We start from the raw sequence: 27401 nt of genomic DNA, 5'->3' as shown, positions 1-27401 counted from the left end.
TGGCTTTAGTAAGCGTAGGAATGACTTCCTCCGGAATGCCCTTTTCCTTCAGGATCGGGCGTTCAACCGCCATGCCGACAAACGCAGCCGCGGTAAGTCTTGGAACAGACAGGGCCCCTGCTGCCGCAGGTCCTGTCTGAGTGGCAGAGGCCATGGGTCCTCTGATATAAATTCTTGAAGTTCTGGGTACCAAGCTCTTCTTGGCCATCCACGAGTATCGTTCTTACTCCTCGCCTTCTTATTATTCTCAGTACCTTTGGTATGAGAGGCAGAGGGGAGAACACATAAACCGACTGGTACACCCACGGTGTTACCAGAGCGTCCATAGCTATCGCCTGAGGGTCCCTTGACCCCTTGCAATATCTTTTATAGCTTTTTGTTGAGGCGGGACGCCATCATGTCCACCTGTGGCCTTTCCCAATGGTGTACAATCCTATTGGAAGACTTCTGGAGGAAGTCCCCATTCTCCCGGGTGGAGGTCGTGTCTGTTGAGAAGATCTGCTTCCCAGTTGTCCACTCCGGGAATGAACACTGCTGACAGTGCTAACACATGATTTTCCGCCTATCGGAGAATCCTTGTGGCTTCTGCCATCGCCATCCTGCTTCTTGTGCCGCCCTGTTGGTTTACATGGGCGACTGCCGTGATGTTGTCTGATTGGATCAGTACCGGCTGGTTTTGAAGCAGAGGCCTTGCCGGCCTCAGGGCATTGTAAATGGCCCTCAGGTCCAGAATATTTATGTGTAGGGAAATAACCTGACTTGACCAAAGTCCCTGGAAATTTCTTCCCTGTGTGACTGCCTCCCAGCCTCAAAGGCTGGAATCCATGGTCACTAGGACCTAGTCCTGTATGCCGAACCTGCGGCCCTCTTGAAGATGGGCACTCTGCAGCCACCACAGTAGAGATACCCTGGTCCTTGGAGACAGGGTTATCAGCCTATGCATCGGAAGATGCGATCCGGACCACTTGTCTAACAGGTCCCTCTGAAAAGTTCTTGTATGGAACCTGCCTAATGGGATTGCTTCGTAGGAAGCTACCATTTTTCCCAGGACTTGCGTGCAATGATGCACCGCTACCTATTTTGGCTTCAGGAGGTCTCTGACTAGAGATGACAACTCCTTGGCTTTCTCCTCCGGGAGAAACACTATTTCTGGTTTATGTCCAGAACCATCCCCAGGAACAGTAGACGTGTCATAGGAACCAGCTGTGACTTTGGACTGTTTAGAATCCAACCATGCTGTTGTAGCACTTTCCAAAATAGTGCTACCCCGACTACCAACTGCTCCTTGGACTTCGCCCTTATAACGAGATTGTCCAAGTACGGGATAATTACAACTCCCTTTTTTTTTTTAAGGAGTATCAACATTTCGGCCATTACCTTGATAAAACACCGTCGGTGCCATGTACAGTCCAAACGGCAGTGTCTGGACTTGGTAATGGTAATCCTGTACCACAAATCTGAGGTACTCCTGGCGAGGATGGTAAATGGGGACATGCAGGTAAGCATCCTTGATGTCCCAGGATACCATGTAATCCCCCTCGTCCAGGCTTGGAATAACCGCCCTGAGCGATTCCATCTTGAACTTGAATTTTTGTGTTCAAAATATAAAATGGGTCACACCGAACCATGCGGTTTCGGTACCCCAACCCGTGTGGAATAGTAACCCCGTCCTTGTTGAAGTAGGGGCACCTTGAGTATTACCTGCTGGGAATACCGCTTATTAATTGCCTCTAGCACAGCCTCCCTGCCTGAGGGAGTTGTCAGCAAGGCATATTTTAGGAAACGGCTGGGGGGAGACATCTCGAATTCCAGCTTGTACCCCTGAAATACTACTTGAAAGAAACAGGGATCCACCTGTGAGCGAGCCCACTAATTGCTGAAATTTTTGAGACGGCTCCCCACCGTACCTGGCTACACCTGTGGAGCACCCGCGTCATGGTGTGGCCTCACAGGAGGCGGGGGAAGAATCTTGATTCTGGGAACAGGCTGACTGGTGCAGCTTTTTTCCCTCTACCCTTGTCTCTGTACAGAAAGGAAGCGCCATTTGACCCGCTTGCTTTTCTGAAGCCGAAAGGACTGTACCTTTGTCTGTGAGGAAACCTGAGGTAAAATTATTTCTTCCCAGCAGCTGCTGTGGATACGAGGTCCCAGAGACCATCCCCAAATAATTCCTCACCCTTATAAGGCTCTCTATGCGCTTTTTAAGTCAGCATCACCTGTCCAGTGACAGGTCTCTAATACCCTCCTGACAGAATGGACATTACATTTATTTTGGATGCCAGCCGGCAAAATATCCCTCTGTGCATCCCCCATATATAAGACGACGTCTTTAATATGTTTTTATGTTTGCCAACTAGTATCCCTGTTTGACAGGGTCACCGACCACGCTGCAGCAGCACTATCTGCAGGTCTCAGTCTAGTACCTGAGTGTGTAAATACAGACTTCAGGATAGCCTCCTGTTTTTTATCAACAGGTACCTATTAAAGTGGCCGTATCCTAAGACGGCAGTGCCACCTTTTTTGACAAACGTGTGAGCGCCTTATCCACCCTAGGGGATATCTCCCAGCGTAACTTATCCACCTGGCGGGAAAGGGTACGCCATCAGTAACTTTTTATAAATTACCAGTTTCTTAACGGGGGAACCCACGCTTTCACACACTTCATTTATTCATCTGATGGGGGAACAAAACACTGCCTGTTTTTTCTCCCCAAACCTAAAACCCATTTTTAGAGGTGCTTGGGTTAAAGTCAGAAATGTATAACACATTTTTTATTGCCGGGATCACGTCACGGATGTTCCTAGTGGATTGTGTATATGTCTCCACCTTGTCGACACTGGAGTCAGACTCCGTGTCGACATCTGTGTCTGCCATCTGAGAGAGCGGGCGTTTTTGAGCCCCTGATGGCCTTTGAGACGCCTGGGCAGGCGCGGGCTGCGAAGCCGGCTGTCCCACAGCTGTTACGTCATCCACCCTTTTATGTAAGGAGTTGACACTGTCGGTTAATACCTTTCACCTATCCATCCACTCTGGTGTCGGCCCCACAGGGGGCGACATCACATATATCGGCCTCTGTTCTGTCACCATATAAGCCTCCTCATTCAACATGTCGACACAGCCGTACCGACACACCGCAGACACACAGGGAATGCTCTAAACGAGGACAGGACCCACAAAAGCCCTTTGGGGGGACAGAGTAAGAGTATGCCAGCACACACCAGAGCGCTATATATATACAGGGACTAACTGAGTTATGTCCCTAATAGCTTTTATATAATATACTGTATACAGTGCCAATTTTAATGCCCCCCCTCTCTTTTCCCTCTTACTGTACTGTAGAATTGCAGGGAAGAGCCAGGGAGCTTCCCTCCAGCCGAGCTGTGAGGGAAAAATGGCGCCAGTGTGCTGAGGAGATAGGCTCCGCCCCTTTTTCGCGGCCTATTCTCCCGTTTTTTATGGAATTCTGGCAGGGGTATTTACCTCATATATAGCCCCTGGGGCCATATATTGAGGTATTTTAGCCAGCCAAGGTGTTTTTATTGCTGCCTCAGGGCGCCCCCCCCCAGCGCCCTGCACCCTCAGTGACCGGAGTGTGAAGTGTGTGAGAGGAGCAATGGCGCACAGCTGCAGTGCTGTGCGCTACCTTGGTGAAGACAGAGTCTTCATGCCGCCGATTTTCCGGACCATCTTCTTGCTTCTGGCTCTGTAAGGGGGACGGCGGCGCGGCTCCGGGACCGAACATCAAGGCTGGGCCTGCGGTCGATCCCTCTGGAGCTAATGGTGTCCAGTAGCCTAAGAAGCCCAATCCGGCTGCAAGCAGGCGAGTTCGCTTCTTCTCCCCTTAGTCCCTCGCTGCAGTGAGCCTGTTGCCAGCAGGTCTCACTGAAAATAACAAATTCTAAGACTATAACTTTCTAAGAGCTCAGGAGAGCCCCTAGTGTGCATCCAACCTCGGCCGGGCACGAAATCTAACTGAGGCTTGGAGGAGGGTCATAGTGGGAGGAGCCAGTGCACACCAGGTAGTCTAAGATCTTTCTAGAGTGCCCAGCCTCCTTCGGAGCCCGCTATTCCCCATGGTCCTTACGGAGTTCCCAGCATCCACTAGGACGTTAGAGAAAAATTGTGTTCTTTGGTGCATTTGGAAATCAACAACAGGACATTACAAGAACAGGACAGGTGTCATTTTAGCAATTTGCTGAATGAAATTGCATATGATAAGACTATATATTTCTTTGGCTGCTTATGTTTTAAAATGGGCTTATTTATGGGGAGGAAATTGATGGGTTGCATAATACGTTTGCTTGAATTCATAAAATAGAATTCTTCTAGGCACACTTAGGCCGGGATGTAATGAAGTCTGAGTTCAGCTGCCGTGCGGGATGCCGGCCGAACCCGGATGTTTTGTTTAAAGGGGCAATCATTAACAAGGCTAAACCATGTCTTGTAAATGATTGTCCCTTTAAGAAAAAAATCTGAGTTCGACCGATATCACACATGGCCGCTGAACTCGGACTTCATTACATCCCGGCCGTAGAATATGAATTTAAAGAAAGTAATTTCTATCAAAAACAAGCTATAATATATATATTTGTTTACAAATTGTATCCACCAAAATATGTACAGTACTTTATCTCTATTGTGGAGTAGTTTGTTTAATCTAATGGACACCTTTTATTTTAATAGGTTCATATTAATAATAAACCAACCTAAAACCTGAATTTAGTGGCTTTCTTACTTAACGGTAGTAATTTCTATTGAAAATAACTTTACAATAAAATTAAAACACTATACATGAATATATATGTAGATATATCCAGTGTGACAAAGACAATCACAAATATATTCATATACTGTAAATATATGCTTTGCTCTAAATAAATATAAATTATACAGTATGCTGTACATGGATACAGTATTAAAAAGGAAGTAAGATTAATTACATAACTGTGGTTCCATAAAAAAAATGCAATATCAGTAAGGTATTAGTATAAATGGTGGCTGAATGTTCTCCTGTAGTTACACTTTAACTACAAGGTAATCAGAGAGGCTATTTAAAAGTGTTAGTAGCTATTCTATTTCAAGTCTTACAGTGCTCGGAAAGGCTAAACTACACTAACTGGGAAAAAAGTAATAGCAGTGGAATAAAGATTGAAATGAATGGCCATGGGTGTTTTATTGCTGGGGCCTACCATGTGGTATATTTCCATGAAGAGTTGAAGGCTCCAGTAGCACTGATAATAATTAAAATCCATGTTGCAGCGGCTCTTTTAGCATTATCCTTTAAACCAGGACTGTGCATATTTATTTCACTTTTTCTTTATGTCTGATATAACCATTTTTCTTGTCTTTGCCATTTGCTATGCCGTTATGGCAAAATCCATTAACAGTGCTTTGCTTTGTACTTCTGTTCTTCCGCAGGTATTTCACAATCTTGGAAAGCATGTACCATATTAAAATAACAGTAAAAAGGGCAAATAATACAACATCGACCAAGAAATACTGATAAGAGGGTATATCATAGGTAGCAGCTCGAAGATGCTCAGCCCCATTGTGGCGGAGGAGATATTCGATCCAATAAGTGGCTCTGGTGACAGGATGGCCGGGCTGATCCTTGTGTATTTTAGACAACCTCAGTGCTTGTTGACGATAACTGAGTTGACATAATAAACAGATGGAAAAAGGACATTATTAAAATAATAGGTTAGGTTTTACTAATAAATATTATTGATATACAATGTATACAGTATAAGAAATGTAGGAAAGGTTGGAGTCAGTAGCCAAAGTTAAGGATAAGATACACACAATAGCTAAATAGGGAGTATCTAAGAATGACATTACAGAGATTAATATTGTAGCACTTGTTAGTACACCTTGCATTTCCTCAGGACCAACCTAAAAATCAGCATCCGTCTCAAGCAAAAATGCTAGACACATCTCACATGGTACCAGACACCAGGTCAACTCCGTATGGTTGACATGCATTATGTCGACAGGGTCAAAAGGTCCGCAGAATCAAAGTTCAACAGTGGTTAAGATCAAAGGGTACAAAAGGTTGACAGGGTCAAAAGGTTGACAATGGTTGGCACACAAATGGTCGACCCATGTTTTTGAGGTTTTTCACATGTTCTCCCAATATTTGCTTGATTTACTGTCAATGATTGATACAAATATGTTTTGTTTTGTTTTTTTGTTTTGTTTTTTTGGGAGTGGGGTTGCCATATCTTGTATACAGATGGAGCCTCGTTTATCTATACCATCTATGGTGTTTGTCCCGATCACGGAGTCGCAGTGTGCCTGGTCGCAAGGCGGCGCGCTGTCACAGGGTAGCACATAGAGCTTAGCGTGGCATATGGCGTGGCATATGGCGTTACCGGTGAGTGTAAAACCACCATTGCGCATTCGTGTGTTGTCCAATAAAATACTTTAGTGCAAGAATCACCATTGCACATGCGTGAGGTCTCCATTGAAATACACTATAGTGCAAGAACTACCGGTACTTTACTGTACAGTACAGTGCTGTACGTTAAATAGACATGTTTCTCAGAATGTCAGAAGTTATGTAAAGTCATGATAATGTATTACACGCTACGATATGTGCACTACAATATATGCGTCATAATACGCAGTTATACGGTGCAGTTTTTTTTAAATAAATTTTATGCTGGATATACAGCTCTTACAGTATATTATGCTGTTAATTGCCAATCTCATGTTATTACACACTGTAACTTGTGTGTCATAATACGCAGTGATCTCACATAATACTTAACATGCCTTAAAGATGAATGCTAGCTCCCACGGTCATTTTATAAATTCATCAGTACCCCAACTAAGAATACCAACCCCAAAAAAAGATTGATTCTAGTAAGCTATCTCTGCGTCAAAGACAAGAATTGACTCTGGAAAGCACGGTGCACAACTATTGGTAAAAACTGCAGCAGTTCTGCCTTGAGAAATAAATATATATATATATATATATATATATATATACACACACTATATATATAAAAAATAATTTCCATAAACTGTATACTGTTCCACAGTGCATACACTGACATCATTTGGTCAGCATACATTACACATTCGTCTGTTGCTGTGTTGGCCTACGGTATCGCTGATGGTTACCATGCACTTCACCCTGGGTTTGTTTCCCACAAGGGACGCAATGTGTGTACACTTTTTAAAAACAATTTTAACGTGCGTAATTGGACGCACAAGCAGCATTGCCCTTATACATGCAAACCCGATGCCATCGCTCGCTCCACAGATGTGGACGTCCACGAGGTCCTGGTTTGTGGTCCACAGCCATTTTGTTAACCCGCTCGGTGGTTGAGTCTGGCCTGCTATGGTACTTTGCCCAGAGCTGATCCTTTTCAATTGGTTTTCCTTATGCTGTATTGTCTATGGGACTTGGATGCTCACATATCCCTAACACCAATGGACCATTGCTTTAACACGTAAGTTTGTGTCTGTATACACTATTTTTATTTATTCATTTATTGATTTTTTTGGTCTCGACAGAGAATTAATATTTTCTACAGTGTCCCTGAAGCCCAGCGTTCATTAGTAAATCATGGTATATCAATGCAATACATTGACAAAAAATTATTTAAATGAAGGGCTCATACTACAGTAGCTTTGGTTAGGGGAAGGGACTAGAGGGGTCCTGAGCAACATACAGTTATTTTTTAATTTTATTTGAACTTTGCTAGACCCAGCCCTGCATACTTTATACAGGATACTGTATGTACATTAAACAGTAAGAACTGTTAGTGCTTATATGAAGTACTTTACTACAGGTTTTGTGTAGCAGACGCTCAGGCCAGTTTGTATAGAAAACTGATATTTTCTTGTGTTCAGAATTCTATTGAATGTAAGGTTTTTAAATGTGGGAATGTTAAAAAAAAAATAGCATTCACTCTTTCTGTGAATCGGACTTAAATGACAGTTCAGGCATTGTGAGCCCACTGCGTAAAAAAAATGCCTCCTTTATTTACAGTACGCTATACACTTCAAGTTACTGAATGACCTCATCTGACCGTCTAGTATAACAAATCAGTTGTCACTGGCCATTTGGCAGGGCTTGCTAAGAGTACACTATTACAGTACTATTACTGTACTGTACTGTACTGTATCCACTGGATTAGAGGAGCATTAGCCACCCAGTGGTGAAGATGTGTATTGCATGCTTTGTATGTTCTCCCACCGTAACGTGTCTTTCCTTGCTACATCTAAACAACCTGAGCTATAGCTAACAAATACTCCATTTAGGCGTAGAAACTGCAACTATGAGGGAGGCTCTATCTGTATTTATTGTTCTGTGACCACTATCAATACAAACGTACACCCTTGCGGGATCACTGTGCTTTGTTTTGGGCAAGGTGGCTCGCTCTGCTGCTGCTTCACTCGCCATAGTCCACATGGATAGTAAATCAAGCAAATGTTAGGAGAACATGTGAAAAACACCAAATACATGCGTCTACCATTTGTATGCCGACCATTGTCATTTCAACCTTTTGAACCTGTCGACCTTTTGTATCGGTCAATCTAAAGCACTGTCTACATTTTGCACCTGTCGACTCAATGCATTTTGACCATATGGTGTCGACCTATTGACTGTCTAACTAGACAGTGTAGATCTATCATCCAGATACAACACTATAATTAGGGCTGCCAAGACATCTTGCGTGACACAGTGCTACAGAAACCACATTGTGACGACATAGCCGGCGCGTCGTGTCGCACAGTGATGAAATATATGCGGTTACTTTCCTAGCCCTGGTCCTAACCATGGACTCCACTAATTGGCGATATGTTATTAGTTATATGCTAGGCAATATTGTATTGTATTGTGTTGTTATTATATTGTAGTTATGTTTTATCTGTTATATTAGGAATATGCAGTTTATTTGGTTATACTGTGTTCAATGTCATTGTATGCCAGAGTGTTAGTAACATAGTTAAATCAGTTCATTGTAATGTAAGTCCCCTAGCTGTACAATCAGATGTGATTAGGATGAGTAGGTTCAGTAGTAAACAGGTTACGTATGGAGCTGCAGGTAATCTGATCCCATACACCCCATTGTGTACAGGAGCCTAGACACCTCGTCTCCACTCCTCTGTGACCTCCTCACTGACCAGCTTGTGTGATGAATAGACAGGGGAGGGTATAACAAGAGGAGTGAGCTCTTCTGGTGAGGGAGAGATCTGCACAGAAGGCCAGAGAGTGGATGTACTTCTGAAGTGCAGGGGCTGACTAGGCATACAATAAAGGGCATTTGCCACTTTACTAAACTGTTTACCTGAGTGATCAGGGAATCCGTATCTTCACACACATTGACTAGCATAGGGGTATGCCACACAGGCTCTCTGGAAATGATTCCTTGCAAAAATTTTGGTGTTGACCCAAAGCAGTGGTACGTGTCAATGGCTTTGCTCAGGTGCCATGACTAGCTCAAGCCCTTAGCAAGGCTCCCAGACAAGCTTGGGCCTGGGAAATCAATACCTGCCCCCTCCACTCTTTGCTACCCTAACTATGCCACTTTTCCTTGTGACAAGTGCCAGGGCCGGCTCCAGGCATGTTCCAATAGAGCGGCCGAACAGGGCGCCATACTTAATAGGCGCCGCTATTCTCGCCGCCATATTGGAGCCTGGAGCCAGCAGCAGCGTTCATCCTGCGGCCCCCTAGCAGTGGCTGTAACGATGAGGGGGAGTGCTGTGTGCAGGCCAAAGCTAAACAATGTGCGCGCTGTGCGACACCGACGTCTGACGTCGGGCGCTCTGATCCTCCTCCAATGAGACTCGCCACAGCAGCCACACCACTTCCGGCAGGACCCTGGCTCTCCCGGCGCAACTCCTGGTCACACAGCTGCCCCTATCTTTCTTTCAGGTGAGCGGTCCTCCGTTCGTCAGTGCTCGTCCCATCCAGACTCTCGGCTTTCAGTACTGCTCTCTCTCGTTTAAGGGTCCCCATTTTTCTCATATGGTGCATCTGGCACTGTGGGGTATATACTGTGTATCTGGCACTGTGGGGCATATCATGTGTATCTGGCACTGTGGGGCATATCATGTGTATCTGACACTGTGGGGGCATATCATGTGTATGTGGCGCTGTGGAGCATATCATGTGTATTTGACACTGTGGGGGCATATCATGTGTATCTGGCACTGTGGGTGCATATCATGTGTATGGCACTGCTGGGACAATATCATTTGTATCTGGCACTGCTGGGGGGCATATCATGTGTATCTGACAATGCTGGGAGGGCATATCATGTGTATCTGGCAATGCTGGGGGGCATATCATGTGTATCTGGCACTATTGGGGGGCATATCATGGGTATCTGGCACTGCCCTACTGGGGTCATTATGTGTATCTGGCACTATACTCGAGACATTGTGTGTAAGGAACACTACTGTGGCTATTATGTGTAATGCTAATTGTGTGTAGTGGGGGTGTAAAAAAACATATTTACTTATAGTTTGATAATATGAATGTCACGATCCGGGTATCTGGACGCCATTTCTTACCCATCAGATGCCTCCTAAGGCTGGCTCAGCGCTCCAGGACCGGATCCCATCTGTTATCCTGATGTGTACATTCCTGTATCCTCTCCTGTCACTCTGGGACGCTGTCACAGTAAACGCCATATTACACCTGGCATGGCGTCTCCCGCGGCCTCCGCCGCCGTCCCTGAACTTCTGCATGCAGAGTGTCTGAGTGGCGATTACGTCAGCCGCGGCCTCCGCTGTGTCCGCGTGGTTGGATGTGCATCTGTCAGCCTGGCGCCTCCTGTCTCCGGTGGCCGGCGCCGCCATTACTGTTTTCATTACCACATGGATTACAAACCAAACTTCCCTCCAAGTGTCTGCATGGGCGCAGCCATCTTGGATTCTGTCAGCTGATCATTTCCACCAATCTGTTCTCAGTATTGATAATCTGCATAATTGCCTAGCCAATCCCTTCCTTGCTGCAGGTATAAATACACTGTGCCTGAGCAAGGAAGGCGTCAGTGCTTTGGTTGTCAAACCTAGTTCCTGTTTGTCTCTCTCCTGTGATTGTCTTCCAGGTTCCAGCTCCTGTCTCAAGACTTCCACCATAGAGATCCGCACCAGCATTCCACCTGCGGTGTAGCCTGACTCTCCAATCCATTGTGGATTCATCTGTTTCCAGCTACAACATTACCTGCTTCCAGCTCAGCTTCCAGCAGAGTACAGCTTCCCTTAAAGGGCCGGTGTCCTTTCTACACTTTACCACTCTCCACCGGTATTATTATTTCTCCGCTCTCAAGTTCTACATTTCAGTTCATATTTCATCGCTCCCAAGTTCATTTATTATTTAACTGGTTCCAGCCAGTATCCACTCCGTGCTAACAACAGTCTGGTTCCAGCCAGTATCCACAGCAGCTGTTTTATCTTCAGCAACCCAGCTTTTCCTGGAACACCAGCTGGCACAATCCTGGGTTATCTCCATTGCTACAGTCGGGCCTGGTAAGGACTTTCCATCTAGAAGATCATAAGAACTATCTCACACTACCAGTGCCCTGTGGCTCCTGCCATCCTGTAGTACCCAGGAACTGTATTTATTCTTTGCTGACTTTTACGTTTTCTTTTACTGCTGCTGTGTTGCGGAGTTGTCATAATAAACATCATTGACTTTTATCCAAGTTGTCGTGGTCACGCCTTCGGGCAGTTATTATTCATGTTACTTACATGTCCAGGGGTCTGATACAACCTCCCAGGTTCCGGTACATCTCAGCCCCTACAACTGAGGCTGCCTCCCGTCAGCTCAGGCCCTCAGTTGTGACAGTAAGCACTGACCTAATGAATCCAGCCGGAGACCAGGATCAAGCGGCCAGGCCGATGCAAGAACTGGCAGCCCGACTAGAACATCAGGAGGCTGCACAGGGCCACATCATCCGCTGTCTCCAGGATCTCTCTACTCGGCTGGATGGGATTCAGACAACTCTCCGTGGATCAGGCGCTTCTGGTGCGTCAACCACAGTGACTCCAGCTATAACCCCACCCACCTTACCCATTTCTGCTCCACGTCTTCATCTTCCAACGCCAGCAAAATTTGACGGATCTCCAAGATTCTGCAGGGGATTTCTCAACCAGTGTGAGATTCAGTTTGAGCTACAACCTGGCAATTTTCCCAGTGACCGTACAAAAATTGCCTTCATTATTTCTCTTCTCAGTGGCTCAGCCCTTGATTGGGCATCACCGTTATGGGAGAGGTCCGACACCCTGCTATCTTCCTACACTGCCTTCGTGTCAACATTCAGGCGCATCTTCGACGAGCCAGGCCGGGTAACCTCAGCTTCATCCGAGATTCTCCGTTTACGCCAGGGGTCACGTACTGTAGGACAATATCTGATACAGTTCCAGATCCTGGCATCCGAACTGGCATGGAACGACGAGGCCCTGTATGCTGCATTCTGGCATGGCTTATCTGAGCGTATTAAAGATGAGTTAGCTACCAGAGACTTACCTTCTAAGTTAGATGAGCTAATCTCACTCTGCACGAAAGTTGATTTACGTTTCAGAGAGAGAGCAACTGAGCGTGGAAGATCATCTGCTCCAAAATCTTCTGCTCCTCCTCCTCGTCAACTGTCACCATCTAAAGATGAGCCCATGCAACTTGGCCGTTCCCGTTTAACTCCTGCTGAGCGCCGAAGACGCCTCTCCGAGTCTCTCTGTCTCTATTGTGCAGCTCCGTCTCACACCATTAATGCCTGTCCCAAACGTCCGGGAAACTCCAAATCCTAGCTCGCCAAGGAGAGGGCCGGCTAGGAGTAATGATCTCCTCTCCATCTCCTCAAGATTGTAATCTCCCAGTCTCGCTTCAAGTTGCTCAACGTTATCGGAACGTCATTGCCCTCCTTGATTCCGGAGCAGCTGGGAACTTTATTACCGAAGCCTATGTTAAACGGTGGTCCCTACCCACCGAGAGACTTCCTTCGTCCATTTCTTTAACTGCCGTGGATGGCAGCAAAATTTTTGATGCAGTTATTTCTTTAAGGACTCTACCAGTTCGTCTGAGAGTGGGAGTTCTTCATTCCGAACTTATTTCTTTTTTAGTGATTCCAAGAGCCACACATCCTGTGGTCCTGGGCCTTCCATGGCTCCGTCTTCACAATCCTACAATTGATTGGACGACTACGCAAATCCTGGCATGGGGTTCCTCCTGTGCTGAGACATGTTTGTTTAAAGTATTGCCTGTCTGTTCTTCCTCCCCCAGGTCGTCTGATGTTCCACCTCCTCCATATCAAGATTTCACGGATGTGTTCAGTAAAGCTTCTGCTGATATCCTTCCTCCTCATAGAGAATGGGACTGTCCGATTGATCTCGTTCCAGGGAAGGTTCCACCTCGAGGCCGAACTTATCCGTTGTCTCTGCCTGAGACGCATTCTATGGAGGAATATATTAAAGAGAACCTAGCAAAGGGGTTCATTCGACCTTCTTCTTCTCCAGCCGGCGCAGGCTTCTTTTTTGTAAAAAAGAAAGATGGTGGTCTGCGGCCGTGCATTGACTACAGAGGTTTGAACGACATTACCATCAAGAACCGTTATCCTTTACCCCTGATTACTGAGCTCTTTGACAGAGTTAGCGGAGCTACCATCTTTACAAAGCTGGACTTGCGAGGTGCATACAATCTCATCCGGATCCGTGAGGGTGACGAGTGGAAGACCGCCTTTAACACCCGTGACGGACATTATGAGTACCTCGTCATGCCCTTCGGATTGAGCAATGCTCCAGCTGTCTTCCAGCATTTTGTCAATGAGATCTTCAGAGACATTCTATACCATCATGTCGTGGTCTATCTAGACGATATCCTCATTTTTGCCAACGATTTAGAGGAACATCGTTTTTGGGTTAAAGAGGTTCTGTCACGTCTCCGTGTCAATCATCTCTATTGCAAATTAGAAAAATGCGTCTTTGAAGTCAAGTCCATTCCGTTTCTAGGGTACATTGTGTCCGGTTCCGGACTAGAGATGGATCCTGAGAAACTACAAGCAATCCAAAATTGGCCGGTACCCTTAACCCTCAAAGGGGTCCAGAGGTTCTTAGGGTTCGCCAACTATTACCGAAAGTTTATACGAGACTTTTCCACCATTGTGGCGCCTATTACTGCTTTCACTAAGAAGGGTGCTAACCCGTCCAAGTGGTCTGAAGAAGCCATGCAAGCATTTCATCTTTTAAAACAAAGGTTCATCTCTGCGCCTGTTCTGAAACAGCCTGACATCGACTCTCCTTTCATCTTAGAGGTGGATGCCTCCTCCGTTGGAGTAGGAGCGGTGTTATCTCAGAGGGCTAAAGATGGCCATTTACACCCTTGCAGTTTCTTCTCCCGGAAGTTCTCCCCAGCTGAGCGCAACTATGCCATTGGCGACCAGGAGTTGCTAGCCATCAAGCTCGCTCTAGAAGAGTGGAGGTATCTGTTGGAGGGAGCTTCTCATTCAATCACCATACTTACAGACCACAAGAACCTTTTATACCTGAAGGGCGCACAATGTCTCAACCCTCGTCAGGCCAGATGGGCACTTTTCTTTTCCAGGTTCGACTTTAAACTCCAGTTCTGTCCGGGCTCTCAGAATCGCAAGGCCGATGCCCTTTCCCGCTCATGGGAGCAAGAAAATGAGTCAGAGTCTTCAGACAAGCATCCTATTATAAATCCGTTGGCATTCTCCACGGTAGGGATGGACTCTACGCCCCCATCAGGGAAAAGTTTTGTGAAGCCGATGCTAAGGAAGAAGCTCATGCATTGGGCCCATGCTTCCCGTTTTGCCGGACATACAGGTATCCAAAAAACCCTGGAGTTTATCTCTAGGTCCTATTGGTGGCCAACTCTGAAAAAGGACGTCTTGGAGTTTATTGCATCTTGCCCAAAGTGTGCCCAACATAAAGTATCCCGCCAGTCGCCTGCGGGGCAACTGGTTCCACTATCCGTTCCCCGTAGACCATGGACCCACTTGTCGATGGATTTCATTACAGACTTACCCATGTGCAACAAGTTCAATACCATCTGGGTGGTAGTTGACCGGTTCACCAAGATGGCACACTTCATTCCTCTCACCGGTCTTCCGTCAGCTTCCAAGTTGGCTCAAGTATTCATACAAGAGATCTTCCGACTCCACGGTCTTCCTGAAGAAATTATCTCAGATCGAGGAGTTCAATTCACAGCCAAATTCTGGCGAAGTTTATGTCAAGTCCTCCAAGTCAAGCTAAAGTTTTCCACGGCTTACCATCCTCAGACCAATGGTCAAACCGAGAGGGTGAATCAGGACTTGGAGGCCTTCCTCCGCATCTATGTGTCCTCCTCTCAAGATGACTGGGTTCAATTACTTCCCTGGGCCGAGTTCTGTCATAACAACCAGTATCATTCTTCATCTGCTTCAACACCATTCTTCACTAACTTTGGATTCCACCCTAAAGTCCCTGAGTTCCAACCGCTTCCAGCAACTTCTGTTCCCGCAGTGGATATCACCTTGCATCAGTTTGCCAATATCTGGAAGAGCGTACGATCAGCTCTGCTCAAGGCATCGTTCAGGTACAAGAAGTTTGCGGATAAGAAGCGTCGAGCAGTTCCTGCTCTCAAGGTGGGTGATCGGGTATGGTTATCCACGAAGAATTTGAGGTTAAGAGTTCCCAGTATGAAGTTTGCACCTCGCTATATCGGTCCTTTCAAGATTGAACAAGTCATCAATCCTGTTGCTTACAGACTCCAGTTGCCTCCCTTCTTAAAAATACCCAGGACATTCCATGTTTCCCTGTTGAAACCGCTGATCTTGAATCGGTTTCATTCCTCACTTCCTCCAACTCCGAAAGTCCAAACTCAACGAGGCGTTGAGTATGAAGTGGCCAAGATCCTGGACTCACGTCACCGTTACGGTCAATTACAATATCTTATTGACTGGAAGGGTTATGGTCCTGAGGAACGTTCATGGACCAATGCTTCTGATGTCCATGCTCCTGCCTTGGTCCGGAGATTCCATTCCAAGTTTCCTCAAAAGCCAAAGAAGTGTCCTGGGGCCACTCCTAAAGGGGGGGTGCTGTCACGATCCGGGTATCTGGACGCCATTTCTTACCCATCAGATGCCTCCTAAGGCTGGCTCAGCGCTCCAGGACCGGATCCCATCTGTTATCCTGATGTGTACATTCCTGTATCCTCTCCTGTCACTCTGGGACGCTGTCACAGTAAACGCCATATTACACCTGGCATGGCGTCTCCCGCGGCCTCCGCCGCCGTCCCTGAACTTCTGCATGCAGAGTGTCTGAGTGGCGATTACGTCAGCCGCGGCCTCCGCTGTGTCCGCGTGGTTGGATGTGCATCTGTCAGCCTGGCGCCTCCTGTCTCCGGTGGCCGGCGCCGCCATTACTGTTTTCATTACCACATGGATTACAAACCAAACTTCCCTCCAAGTGTCTGCATGGGCGCAGCCATCTTGGATTCTGTCAGCTGATCATTTCCACCAATCTGTTCTCAGTATTGATAATCTGCATAATTGCCTAGCCAATCCCTTCCTTGCTGCAGGTATAAATACACTGTGCCTGAGCAAGGAAGGCGTCAGTGCTTTGGTTGTCAAACCTAGTTCCTGTTTGTCTCTCTCCTGTGATTGTCTTCCAGGTTCCAGCTCCTGTCTCAAGACTTCCACCATAGAGATCCGCACCAGCATTCCACCTGCGGTGTAGCCTGACTCTCCAATCCATTGTGGATTCATCTGTTTCCAGCTACAACATTACCTGCTTCCAGCTCAGCTTCCAGCAGAGTACAGCTTCCCTTAAAGGGCCGGTGTCCTTTCTACACTTTACCACTCTCCACCGGTATTATTATTTCTCCGCTCTCAAGTTCTACATTTCAGTTCATATTTCATCGCTCCCAAGTTCATTTATTATTTAACTGGTTCCAGCCAGTATCCACTCCGTGCTAACAACAGTCTGGTTCCAGCCAGTATCCACAGCAGCTGTTTTATCTTCAGCAACCCAGCTTTTCCTGGAACACCAGCTGGCACAATCCTGGGTTATCTCCATTGCTACAGTCGGGCCTGGTAAGGACTTTCCATCTAGAAGATCATAAGAACTATCTCACACTACCAGTGCCCTGTGGCTCCTGCCATCCTGTAGTACCCAGGAACTGTATTTATTCTTTGCTGACTTTTACGTTTTCTTTTACTGCTGCTGTGTTGCGGAGTTGTCATAATAAACATCATTGACTTTTATCCAAGTTGTCGTGGTCACGCCTTCGGGCAGTTATTATTCATGTTACTTACATGTCCAGGGGTCTGATACAACCTCCCAGGTTCCGGTACATCTCAGCCCCTACAACTGAGGCTGCCTCCCGTCAGCTCAGGCCCTCAGTTGTGACAATGAAGTTGCGAGGCCACGCCTACATTTCCAGGAGCACACTCCACCATACTGAAGCCTGGAGCCAGCAGCAGCGTCCGTCCTGCGTGGGGGAGGGGGGCGCTCAGGGTGCTAGTAGGCTTGGAGGCAGCCCTGACAAGTGCTATTGCATAGCTTTGAAATACATTGAAAATAAGTCTTACCTTGGATTATACACACAGAAATAAAGGTTCCCGGTTGCACCCAGCAGATGTAATAATTTAAGTAACCACTTATACTGTAATAACAATTTTCAACAAAATAACAAGCTTCTCCTTATAAAGATATTTGCTGTATAATTAATTGACAACAGATATCACACATACTGTATGACATACGTATCTAAAATCAGGTAAGTAGATTGAATTGCAGCAATACATGCATGTATAATAAGATTTCATCACATAGTCATTATGTACATGATGCCTTGATAAAGCTCTATGGGCCTAATGCAGAGTTGATCGCAGCAGCAAATCGGGTCGGAACTGCGCATGCGCCGGCGCCGCAGTGCGCCGGCGCATGGCAGCTTTTGTTACCTAGCGATCGCCTCTAAGACAGAGGTGGTCGCTAGGCGGGAGGGGGCTGAACGGCGGCGTTAAGCCGCGGTTTAGGGGGAGCGGTCCGGCCAATGCAGGCGTGGCCGGACCGTTGGCGGGGGCGGGCCGCGGTGGCTTTGTGACGTGTCACGCAGCGGGAGTGACGAGCAACTCCCGGCCAGCAGGAGTGACGAGCAACTCCCGGCCAGCCGCAGGAGCTGCGCTGGCCGGGAGTTACTCCTCAAATACAAAGGCATCGCCTCTGTGCGATGCTTTTGTATTTGTGCGGGGGTGGGGCCGGCACTGACATGCGGGGTGGACTAGCCCTGTGCTGGGCGTCCCCCCGCATGTCTGAGTTAACGATCGTAGCTGTGCTAAAAGCACAGCTACGATCAACTCGGAATGACCCCCCTGGTTTTGGCCAACTGCTAACAAATTTGCTGCTGCGATCAACTCTGAATTACCCCCTATGATAGGACGAAACATGTTAAATGCTGTACTCTGACCCCTGTTTTATATTGGATTGCATATTGGAGCATTTGGAACCCTCTGAATAAGGATCTGTTGCTGCAATTTGCTGTTTTCGACCATTTGGAACAACAAATCGTTTAAAAACTGTCCGTGTGTAGTCAGGAAAATGATGGGATGTGCACCGCCGCGGACGTTGGTCATCTCCACAGATCTTTTGAACACGCAGAAAGATCTGAGGAAGTGGAGTACGATGCCAAGCTGCCAAATGCAGCATGCCCCCTCCCACTGTTGCCGTCACTCGTCATTGCCGGCATCGGCAAGTGTGTTTGCACTTGACTATGCTGACACCCCGCCAGGTCCCATCACTCACAGTATGCTATTTGGGGACACATCGTGCCATGTGTAATGGCCTTAAGAATCGCATCTGTTGATCAGTCCCTTCCAGACAGAGATCAACCAGATACTGGCCAAGTGCTTCGGGGGAGACAACCTCACACAAGCCGCCAGATCAGCCCCCACAGCAGAATGATAGAGGATGCAGATGCCATTTGTAATCTTGAGTGATATCATTCTGACAAACATAGGGCCTAATTCAGAGTTGATGGCAGCAGCAAATTTGTTAGCAGTTGGGCAAAACCAGGTACACTGCAGGGGGGACAGATAATAGGATTTTAATTACCTGCCGGTAAATCCTTTTCTCGTAGTCCGTAGAAGATGCTGGGGTCCATTTTAGTACCATGGGGTATAGACGGTTCCGCAGGAGCCTCTGGCACTTTAAGACTTTTTAACAGTGTGAACTGGCTCCTCCCTCTATGCCCCTCCTCTAGACCTCAGTATAGGAACTGTGCCCGAGGAGACGTACATCTTTGAGAGAAGAATTCATATTAAACTAGTGGTAAGATTCACACCAGCTCACACCATACAACAAACATGCCGCCAAACATGGCCTTCAATATAACCCATGCTAATGTGCATGCCTAACGTAACAGCAATCACTGTAAAACATCTTAACACATGAGAACCTGTGTAAAAAGATAAAATGTAAAACTGCAGGAAAGAAGGAGCACTGGGCGGGCGCCCAGCATCCTCTACGGACTACAAGAAAAGGATTTACCGGCAGGTAATTAAAATCCTATTTTCTCTTACGTCCTAGAGGCTGTTGGGGTCCATTTTAGTACCATCGGGATGTACCAAAGCTCCCAGTACGGGCGGGAAAGTGCTACTGTTCCTGCAGAGCTGACTGACCAAACTTAAGGTCGTCAGCAGCCAAGGTATCAAACTTGTAGAACTTAGCAAACGTGTTTGCCCCTGACCAAGTAGCAGCTCAGCAGATTTGTAATGCCGAGACACCCCGGGCAGCTGCCCAGGACGAACCCACTTTCCTAGTAGAGTGGGCTTTTACCAAAGTCGGTAACGCCAATCCTGCCATGGAATGAGCGTGCTGAATGGTACCTCTGATCCAACACGCAATAGTCTGCTTAGAAGCAGGACACCCAATCTTGTTGGGGTCATAGAGGACAAACAAAGATTCTGTTTTCCTTACTCGAGCCGTTCTTGTAACATAAGTCCTCAACACCCTGACGACATCCAGGGACTTGGAAATGGCTGAGGTGTCAGAAGCCACTGGCACCACCACTGGTTGGTTGATATGGAAAGAAGACACAACCTTAGGAAGAAAGTGCTGACGTGTTCTCAGTTCAGCCCTATCTTCATGAAATATCAAATAAGGACTCTTGTGAGACAGAGCCCCTAACTCAGACACACGCCTGCCTGAAGCCAAGGCGCACAACATGACCACTTTCCAAGTTAAAAACTTCAACTCCACCTCATGTAGAGACTCAAACCAGTCCGATTTAAGGAACTGCAACACTACATTAAGATCCCATGGTGGCGCAGAAGGCACAAAGGGAGGTTGGATGCGCAGAACCCCCTTTCACAAACGTCTGGACCTCAGGAAGGGAAGCCAATTGTTTCTGAAAGAAAATGGACAAGGCCAAAATCTGGACCTTGATAGATCCTAATCTCAATCCAGCATCCACACCCGCCTGTAGAAATAAGAGAAGCCATCCCAATTGAAACTCCACCGCAGGAGACTTCTTGGATTCACACCAAGATACATATTTCCTCCAAATACGATGGTAATGTTTGGACGTTACCCCTTTCCTGGCCAGAATAAGTGTGGGAATGACTTCAGTAGGAATACTTTTACGGGCTATGATCTGGCGCTCAACAGCCATGCCGTCAAACGCAGCTGCGGTAAGTCTTGATAAACTAACGGCCCCTGCTGAAGTGGCCGAGGATCTTCCAGTAGTAACTAGTGATGAGCGGATTCGGTTTTACTCGGTTTTACTCGGTTCTCAAAAACCGAATCTTATTGACTCACTGATGTCACGTGTTTTGGATAGCCAATAAGATTCTGTTTTGAGAACCGAGTAAAACCGAGTAAAACTGAATCCGCTCATCACTAGAGTAACTCCTGAAGATCTGGATACCAGGCCCTCCTTGGCCACTCTGGGGCAATGAGGATTGCTCGAACCCTTGTTCTTCTGACAATCTTGAGAACTTTTGGAGTTAGTGGAAGTGGAGGGAACAGATACACTGACTGAAACACCCACTGGGTCACCAGTGCGTCCACTGCTATTGCTTGTGGGTCTCTCGACCTGGAACAATATTTCTGACGGTTCTTGTTGAGACAAGAAGTCATCATATCTACTTGAGGAATGCCCCAATGACTTGATACCTCCGCAAAGACTTCTGGGTGGAGGCCCCATTTTCCTGGATGGAGATCGTGTCTGCTGAGGAAGTCTGCTTTCCAGTTGTCCACTCCCGGAATGAAAATTGCTGACGGAACTTTTGCATGTCTTTCTGCCCAGAGGAGTATCTTTGTCACCTCTGCCATTGCCGCTCTGCTTTTTGTTCCACCTTGATGGTTTATGTAAGCTACAGCTGTTACATTGTCTGACTGGATCTGAATGGAACGACCTTGAAGAAGGTGTGCCGCTTGATGAAGGCTGTTGTACACAGCTCTGAATTCCAGAATGTTTATGTGAAGAAGAGTTTCCTGACTTGACCATCTTCCTTGGAAGCTTTCCCCTTGTGTGACTGCTCCCCAACCTCGGAGACTTGCATCCGTGGTCACCAGGATCCAGTTCTGAATCCCGAACCTGCATCCCTCCAGGAGGTGAGAAATTTGCAGCCACCACAGGAGCGAAACTCTGGCTTTCACCAACAAGATTATCCTTTGATGCATGTGGAGATGCGACCCGGACCACTTGTCCAGTAGGTTCCACTGGAAAACCCTGGCATGGAATCGGCCATATTGTAGCGCCTCATAAGCTGCTACCATTTTCCCCAGCAGGCGAATACACTGATGAAATCGATACTTTTCGTGGTCTCAAAATTTGTTTGACCATGCTCTGGATTTCCTGAGCCTTTTTCACCGGTAGAAATACTCTCTGTACCTCGGTGTCCCAGAAATGATAACCTCATCGTCAGTTCCAATTGTGATTTTGGAAAGTTGAAGATCCAACAGTGATGTTGAAGCACCGTCAGGGATAATGTTATATTCTGGAGTAACTTGTCCCTGGATCTCGCTTTTATGAGGAGATCGTCCAAGTATGGAATTATGTTGACTCCTTGCTTGCAAAGGATAACCATCATCTCCGCCATTACCTTGGTGAATATTCTCGGAGCCGTGGAGAGCCCGATCGGTAATGTTTGGAATTGGTAATGGCAATCCTGAACCGCAAACCTCAGGTATGCTTGATGTGGCGGGTAAATGGGGACATGCAAGTAAGCATCCTTGAAGTCCACTGACACCAGAAATTCCTTTTCTTCCAAGCTGGAGATAACTGCTCTTAGGGACTCCATCTTGAACTTGAACCTTTTCAAATAAAGATTCAGAGATTTTAGGTTTAAAATCGGTCTGACCGAGCCATCCGGCTTCGGCACCACAAATAGGCTTGAATAAAAACCTTGGTTATTTTGTTCGGCAGGAACCAAGGAAATTACCTTGTCTTGGCATAATTTGTGTATTGCGTTCAGGACATTTGCGCTGTCCTGAGCAGAAACTGGCAAGGCTGATTTGAAAAATTGGCATGGGGGAAGGTCTTGAAATTCCAACCTGTAATCTTGGGATACTATCTGTAATATCCAAGGCTCCAGATCTGAGTGAACCCAGACCTGGCTGAAAAATAGTAGACGTGCCCCCACACGATCGCACTCCCGCAGTGGAGCCCCAGCGTCATGCTGTGTCTTTTGCAGAATTAGTTGCGGACTTCTGCTCCTGGGAGCCTGATGGTGTTGTAGGTTTCCTACCTCTTCCTCTCCCTCTTCCTGCGAAGAAGGGGGTACCTTTTTTTTTTTTTTTAAACATTAAATTTTTATTGAAAGGTGAGAGGGAAGAAAAAAAGGAATCCTCCTCTCTCTTTTTTGTACAAATAAGTCAGGGAGACAGAAAAAAAAAGAAGTAGGGAAAACATTGGGGGAGGGTTCAGAGTCAGACATAAAGTGAAATACACTACAATACATGGTTACATACTTTTGGTGAAGTGTACAAAAATATACTGTAAAGATCTACGATAGGCACATATGCATAAATAGGCTAATGCACAGGATACAGAGAGAAATAGGCGGTCAGGGGGCATTGAGCTCATTTAACTCTGTCACAGCAAATAGCGGGGCAACTACAAATGAAGAATCTAGTTCGGTATTATATGTAGACCATTTCATGAGAATAGAGGAAGAAGAGGGCAAGTATCTGGCTTCAGCTGTTTCATAAACAAAGTGCCTATGGACTTTTTGTTGTATAACTACCAGGGACGGGACATTATCTGTTTTCCATAATTGAGCTATAGCAGCTTTAGTGGCAACTAAGATCTGGCCCAAGACGTATCTGTCGCCTGGAGGGAGGTGGTCTGTATGAAGGTGGAAGAGCGCTAAAGCGGGGTCCATAGGGATAGAGGAGCCCAAAACCGTATTAATCAGTTGGAACACATCACTCCATAGGCGGCTGAGTAAAGGGCATTTCCAGAAGACATGAAAGATGTCTCCTGTATATCCGCAGTTTCTCCAACAGAATTTGGATTGTGAGGGCCAGATTCTGTGTTGCTTTTCTGGGGTAAAGTAAGCCCTCTGTATGAGCTTAAAGAACATTTCAGAGTGATTTATGCATTTTGAAATTGTGAAACAGGATCTAAATATTCCGTCCCAGTCCTCATTCGAGAGGGCTCTGTTTAAGTCCCTCTCCCATAGAGTCTGTGCCCTCAATTTGGTATGTGTGGAGTTTGCTAATTGGAGTTTATACCACCAGGAGATCCCGCCCCTATACCTCGGTGACATCAAATGGAGCTTAATATATGCTGGGAGAGAGGTTCTAGAGCCAGCAAACTTAGGGAAGGAGTGTATCCAACTCCTCAGCTGTAGGTATTTAAAAAAATCTTGAGACCGTATGCCATATAGCTCCTGTAGTCGGGAGAAGGGGAGAAGGGAGCCTGCCACATACAAGTCACTTAGGGAGGAGAGGCCTTTCCTCCTCCAGTCGCTGAGGTCTATATTAAAAATCATGGTAGAGAAGGAGTCTAGCGATAGAAGGGAGCATGGCAAAGTAATCTCATCTGAAGACAATACCAACTTGTGCCATGCACCCAGAGTAGTTTCAACTGACTTACAGGACCTTCCCTTGGCTTTCGCAACGGAAGGAGGCATCCACAAGAGATCAGGGAGCGCAACCGGGTGCATGCAAGTGGCCTCCACCATCACCCATGATTTCGGATTCTTGACGGTGAACCAATCCCTAGTTTGGTTCAAGATACAGGCCATATGGTATAGTTCCAAATCTGGAAAAGCAACGCCACCCGCACTTTTGGGCAAAACCAGGGTCTTTTTAGCAACTCTTGGCCGGGAGCCTCTCCACACATACTTGGTTATGATTTGATTAAATTTAATATATAACAGCTTGGGGAGGGGCCTCGGTATGGCACGAAACAAGTACATAAGTTTGGGGAGGAGCACCATTTTAGCCGCGGCAATCCGACCTAGCCAGGAGACCTCATGCATCATCCATTCCCCAGTCAGCTCCGCAAAAGCTTTTAATAAAAGGTCAAAATTACGATTAATCAGCTCCTCCTCTCCAGCCAAATGAATCCCTAAGTACTTCAAGGAATGGGTCTGCCAGGCATATCTGTATAGGTCTTTCATTCTAGAGATCGCGTTTAAAGAAATGTGGAACGGAAGGGCTTCCGTTTTAGAGGTGTTGAGTCTATAATATGAAACGTCTGAGTATTGTTGAAGGACCGAGTGTAGGGTCAGGAGGGAGTCTTCGGGATCTGTTAAGCATAGTAAGACATCGTCTGCAAATAGGCTAACTTTATGTGCTACACCTCCTATAATTGGTCCCTTAATCGAATCATGAGATCTGATCCTAGCAGCCAGGGGTTCAACTGCCAAAATAAAAATAAGAGGGGATAGAGGGCAACCCTGTCGGGTGCCGTTAGTAATATCAAAACTCGGAGAGGTGCATCAGTTCACATAAACCTTTGCCGAGGGCAAGGAGTATAATGCTAGGATAGAGTCCATGATCCGTCCGGCGAAGCCAAACTTCTCCAGCGTCAGCTGCATGAAATCCCAATTTAGTCTATCGAACGCCTTCTCGGCGTCCAATGAGAGAACTAGAAGAGGTTCCCGTTTTGCTGAGCAGTGCTCAATGATGTCTATTACCTTCCGTGTATTGTCCGGGGCTTGGCGGTTCGGCACAAAGCCAACCTGGTCAGGGTGAATTAGGGAAGGGAGAAGAGGACTAATACGATTAGCGACCATTTTGGCGTATATCTTAAGGTCTGAGTTCAGCAGAGCAATTGGTCTGAAGTTTTGTACAGAGGTATGGGACTTCCCTGGTTTAGGGATGGCTACAATTTGAGCTTCCAACATTTCTTTGGGGAAACTACCCCTCTCTGAGGCCTCATTGAACACTGAAAGCAAAACCGGGGCCAGACTGTCTCTGAAGGATTTATAAAAAGCTGAGGGATAGCCATCCGGGCCCGGTGTCTTATCTTTAGGTAAAGAATCTATAGCTATTTCTATCTCGGTTAAGGTCCAGGGGGAACCAATATCTCTACACATTTCTGGAGACAACGAGGGGAGCTCGAGACTATCAAGAAAGTCCCGGATGGCACCCCTAGTGGGCTGGAAGGTAGAACTGTCGTCTTTTAAATTGTAAAGTTTAGAGTAGTAAGTCGCAAACACTGTCGCAATTTCGTCCGGATCATGGACTCTAGCACCCTTATCCGAGTAAATAGTATGTATCTTACCCCTAGCCTTTCTACCTCGTAGTTTGCTTGCCAGTAGTCTACTGGCTCGGTTTCCATGTACATAGAACTTTTGATTTAACCTGTGTATGTTACGGTGGACCTCCGCCAAATAGAAGGAGTTTACCACATCTCTAGCAGTCTGCAGCTGTTTCAAGAGAGTCCGGTTATGTGGGTCTCTTTTATGGGAGACTTCCAAAGAGGAAACTTTGCGTTCAGCAGAGGCAAGGTTTTTTCGGTATTCCCGTTTGAGTCTCGCCGCTATCTGCATTGCAGTTCCCCGAAGCACTGCCTTAAGGGCGCACCAAAAGTTAAAGACTGATGTGTCCCGAGGGCAGTTCTCAGAGAGATAATGGGTTATAGTAGATTGGATAGCCTGCTTAGTTTCTGGGTTGAGAAGACTTTGTTTACCCAAGCGCCAGGGACCAGGAGAGACGAGTCTATTGGCTATGTGCCACTTAATAAACAATGGGGAGTGGTCGGACCATGACATGGGGAGGATAGATATGGCGCTAATGGACTGGGAGGTCCATTTGTCTGCTAAAGCAAAATCAATTCTGGAGTAGGTGGAGTGTACATGTGAATAGTATGTGTAATCCCGGACGGTCGGGTGTTTAACGCGCCAGACGTCCAGCAAGTCATGTTCCGCCAGCAGTTGGCGGAATCCCTGCGCATTCCTACGAAGCTGACCGGGACACGGAGTCTGTCTGCGGGAGTTGTCAATTTCAGGGTCAGCAGTGAGGTTAAAGTCGCCTAGCAGGAGCAACGCGCCTTTGGACAGTTGTCGTACCTTGGCGCAGAGTTTTCTACAAAACGTCAGCTGTTTAGTATTAGGGGCGTAGCAGGACACTAAAGTTACCTCCTTATTTTCAAGTTGACCTGACACAATTAGATATCTCCCTTCGGGATCACTATATTGCGAGGTGAATGAGAACGGACAGTGCTGAGAAATCAGAATTGCAACCCCGGCCTTCTTTGCCGAGCCATTTGCGAAGTAACAGTGTGGGAATCGCGTATTAGAGAACTGCGGGGGTGCAGACTTAATAAAATGTGTCTCTTGGAGGGCAACTATGTGCGCTTTAAGTTTATGAAAGTAATTGAGGGCTAACTTCCTTTTATGGGGGGAGTTAAGCCCCTTCACATTCATAGATACTATGTTAACCATTGTAGTATTACAAAAGATAAAATAAAGACGTATGCAACCAGACCAATAATTACAACTTTGACAGTATGACTCGAGAACCCGGGGGGACTATCTAACAGAGGGGGGCGACAGAAGAGAAGAAAGAGTAGACAAAGCAGAAGGAAAGAAAAATTCGCCCCTCTCGGGGGCACATTTGGACGCCTAACCATGGCGTCTCTAAACTAGACTGGGGGGTTAGTGGCCTAACTACCCTCACCTTTAAAGAAACAAACATTTTAAGACGTAGCTCTACCATATTCCATATCTGTACCCTCGGGCCTCCCCCGCTCCCAGCCAAGGTACCCCCTGCATGAGGATCGGGTGAAACAGAGAGATGGGACTGAGGGCACCCAGGATGGGCAGGAGAGACACCCAGGGAACACACATGAGGACCTCAAAACTTCCTAAACATTATTGGAGCCCGGTGCTGAAACAAAATGAGATCCCACAATAAATACATCCAACATTGTAGAGCTACTAGTAAGACATGACTAAGGTAAACATGAACAAGAACAGTGCAAACAG

The 27401-nt window shown here is 46.7% G+C and overlaps 1 protein-coding gene across 1 annotated transcript in view; it reads right to left on the bottom strand.

Annotated features, from left to right (window-relative positions):
- Positions 1-4121: 4121 nt before the first annotated feature.
- The window catches only part of UGT8 (UDP glycosyltransferase 8), a 192715-nt gene continuing 169435 nt past the window's right edge, over positions 4122-27401 (bottom strand). Inside the window, exon 6 of the mRNA XM_063920210.1 lies at positions 4122-5650. Within this exon, the coding sequence (XP_063776280.1) occupies positions 5302-5650 (349 nt within the window). The 3' untranslated portion in view covers positions 4122-5301. The remainder of the gene's footprint in view (positions 5651-27401) is intronic.

The sequence above is a fragment of the Pseudophryne corroboree genome, chromosome 1 (assembly GCF_028390025.1).
Source record: "Pseudophryne corroboree isolate aPseCor3 chromosome 1, aPseCor3.hap2, whole genome shotgun sequence".
NCBI lineage: Eukaryota > Metazoa > Chordata > Amphibia > Anura > Myobatrachidae > Pseudophryne > Pseudophryne corroboree.
The sequence above is the reverse complement of the archived record's forward strand: the minus strand, read 5'-3'. Positions and strand labels throughout refer to the sequence as shown.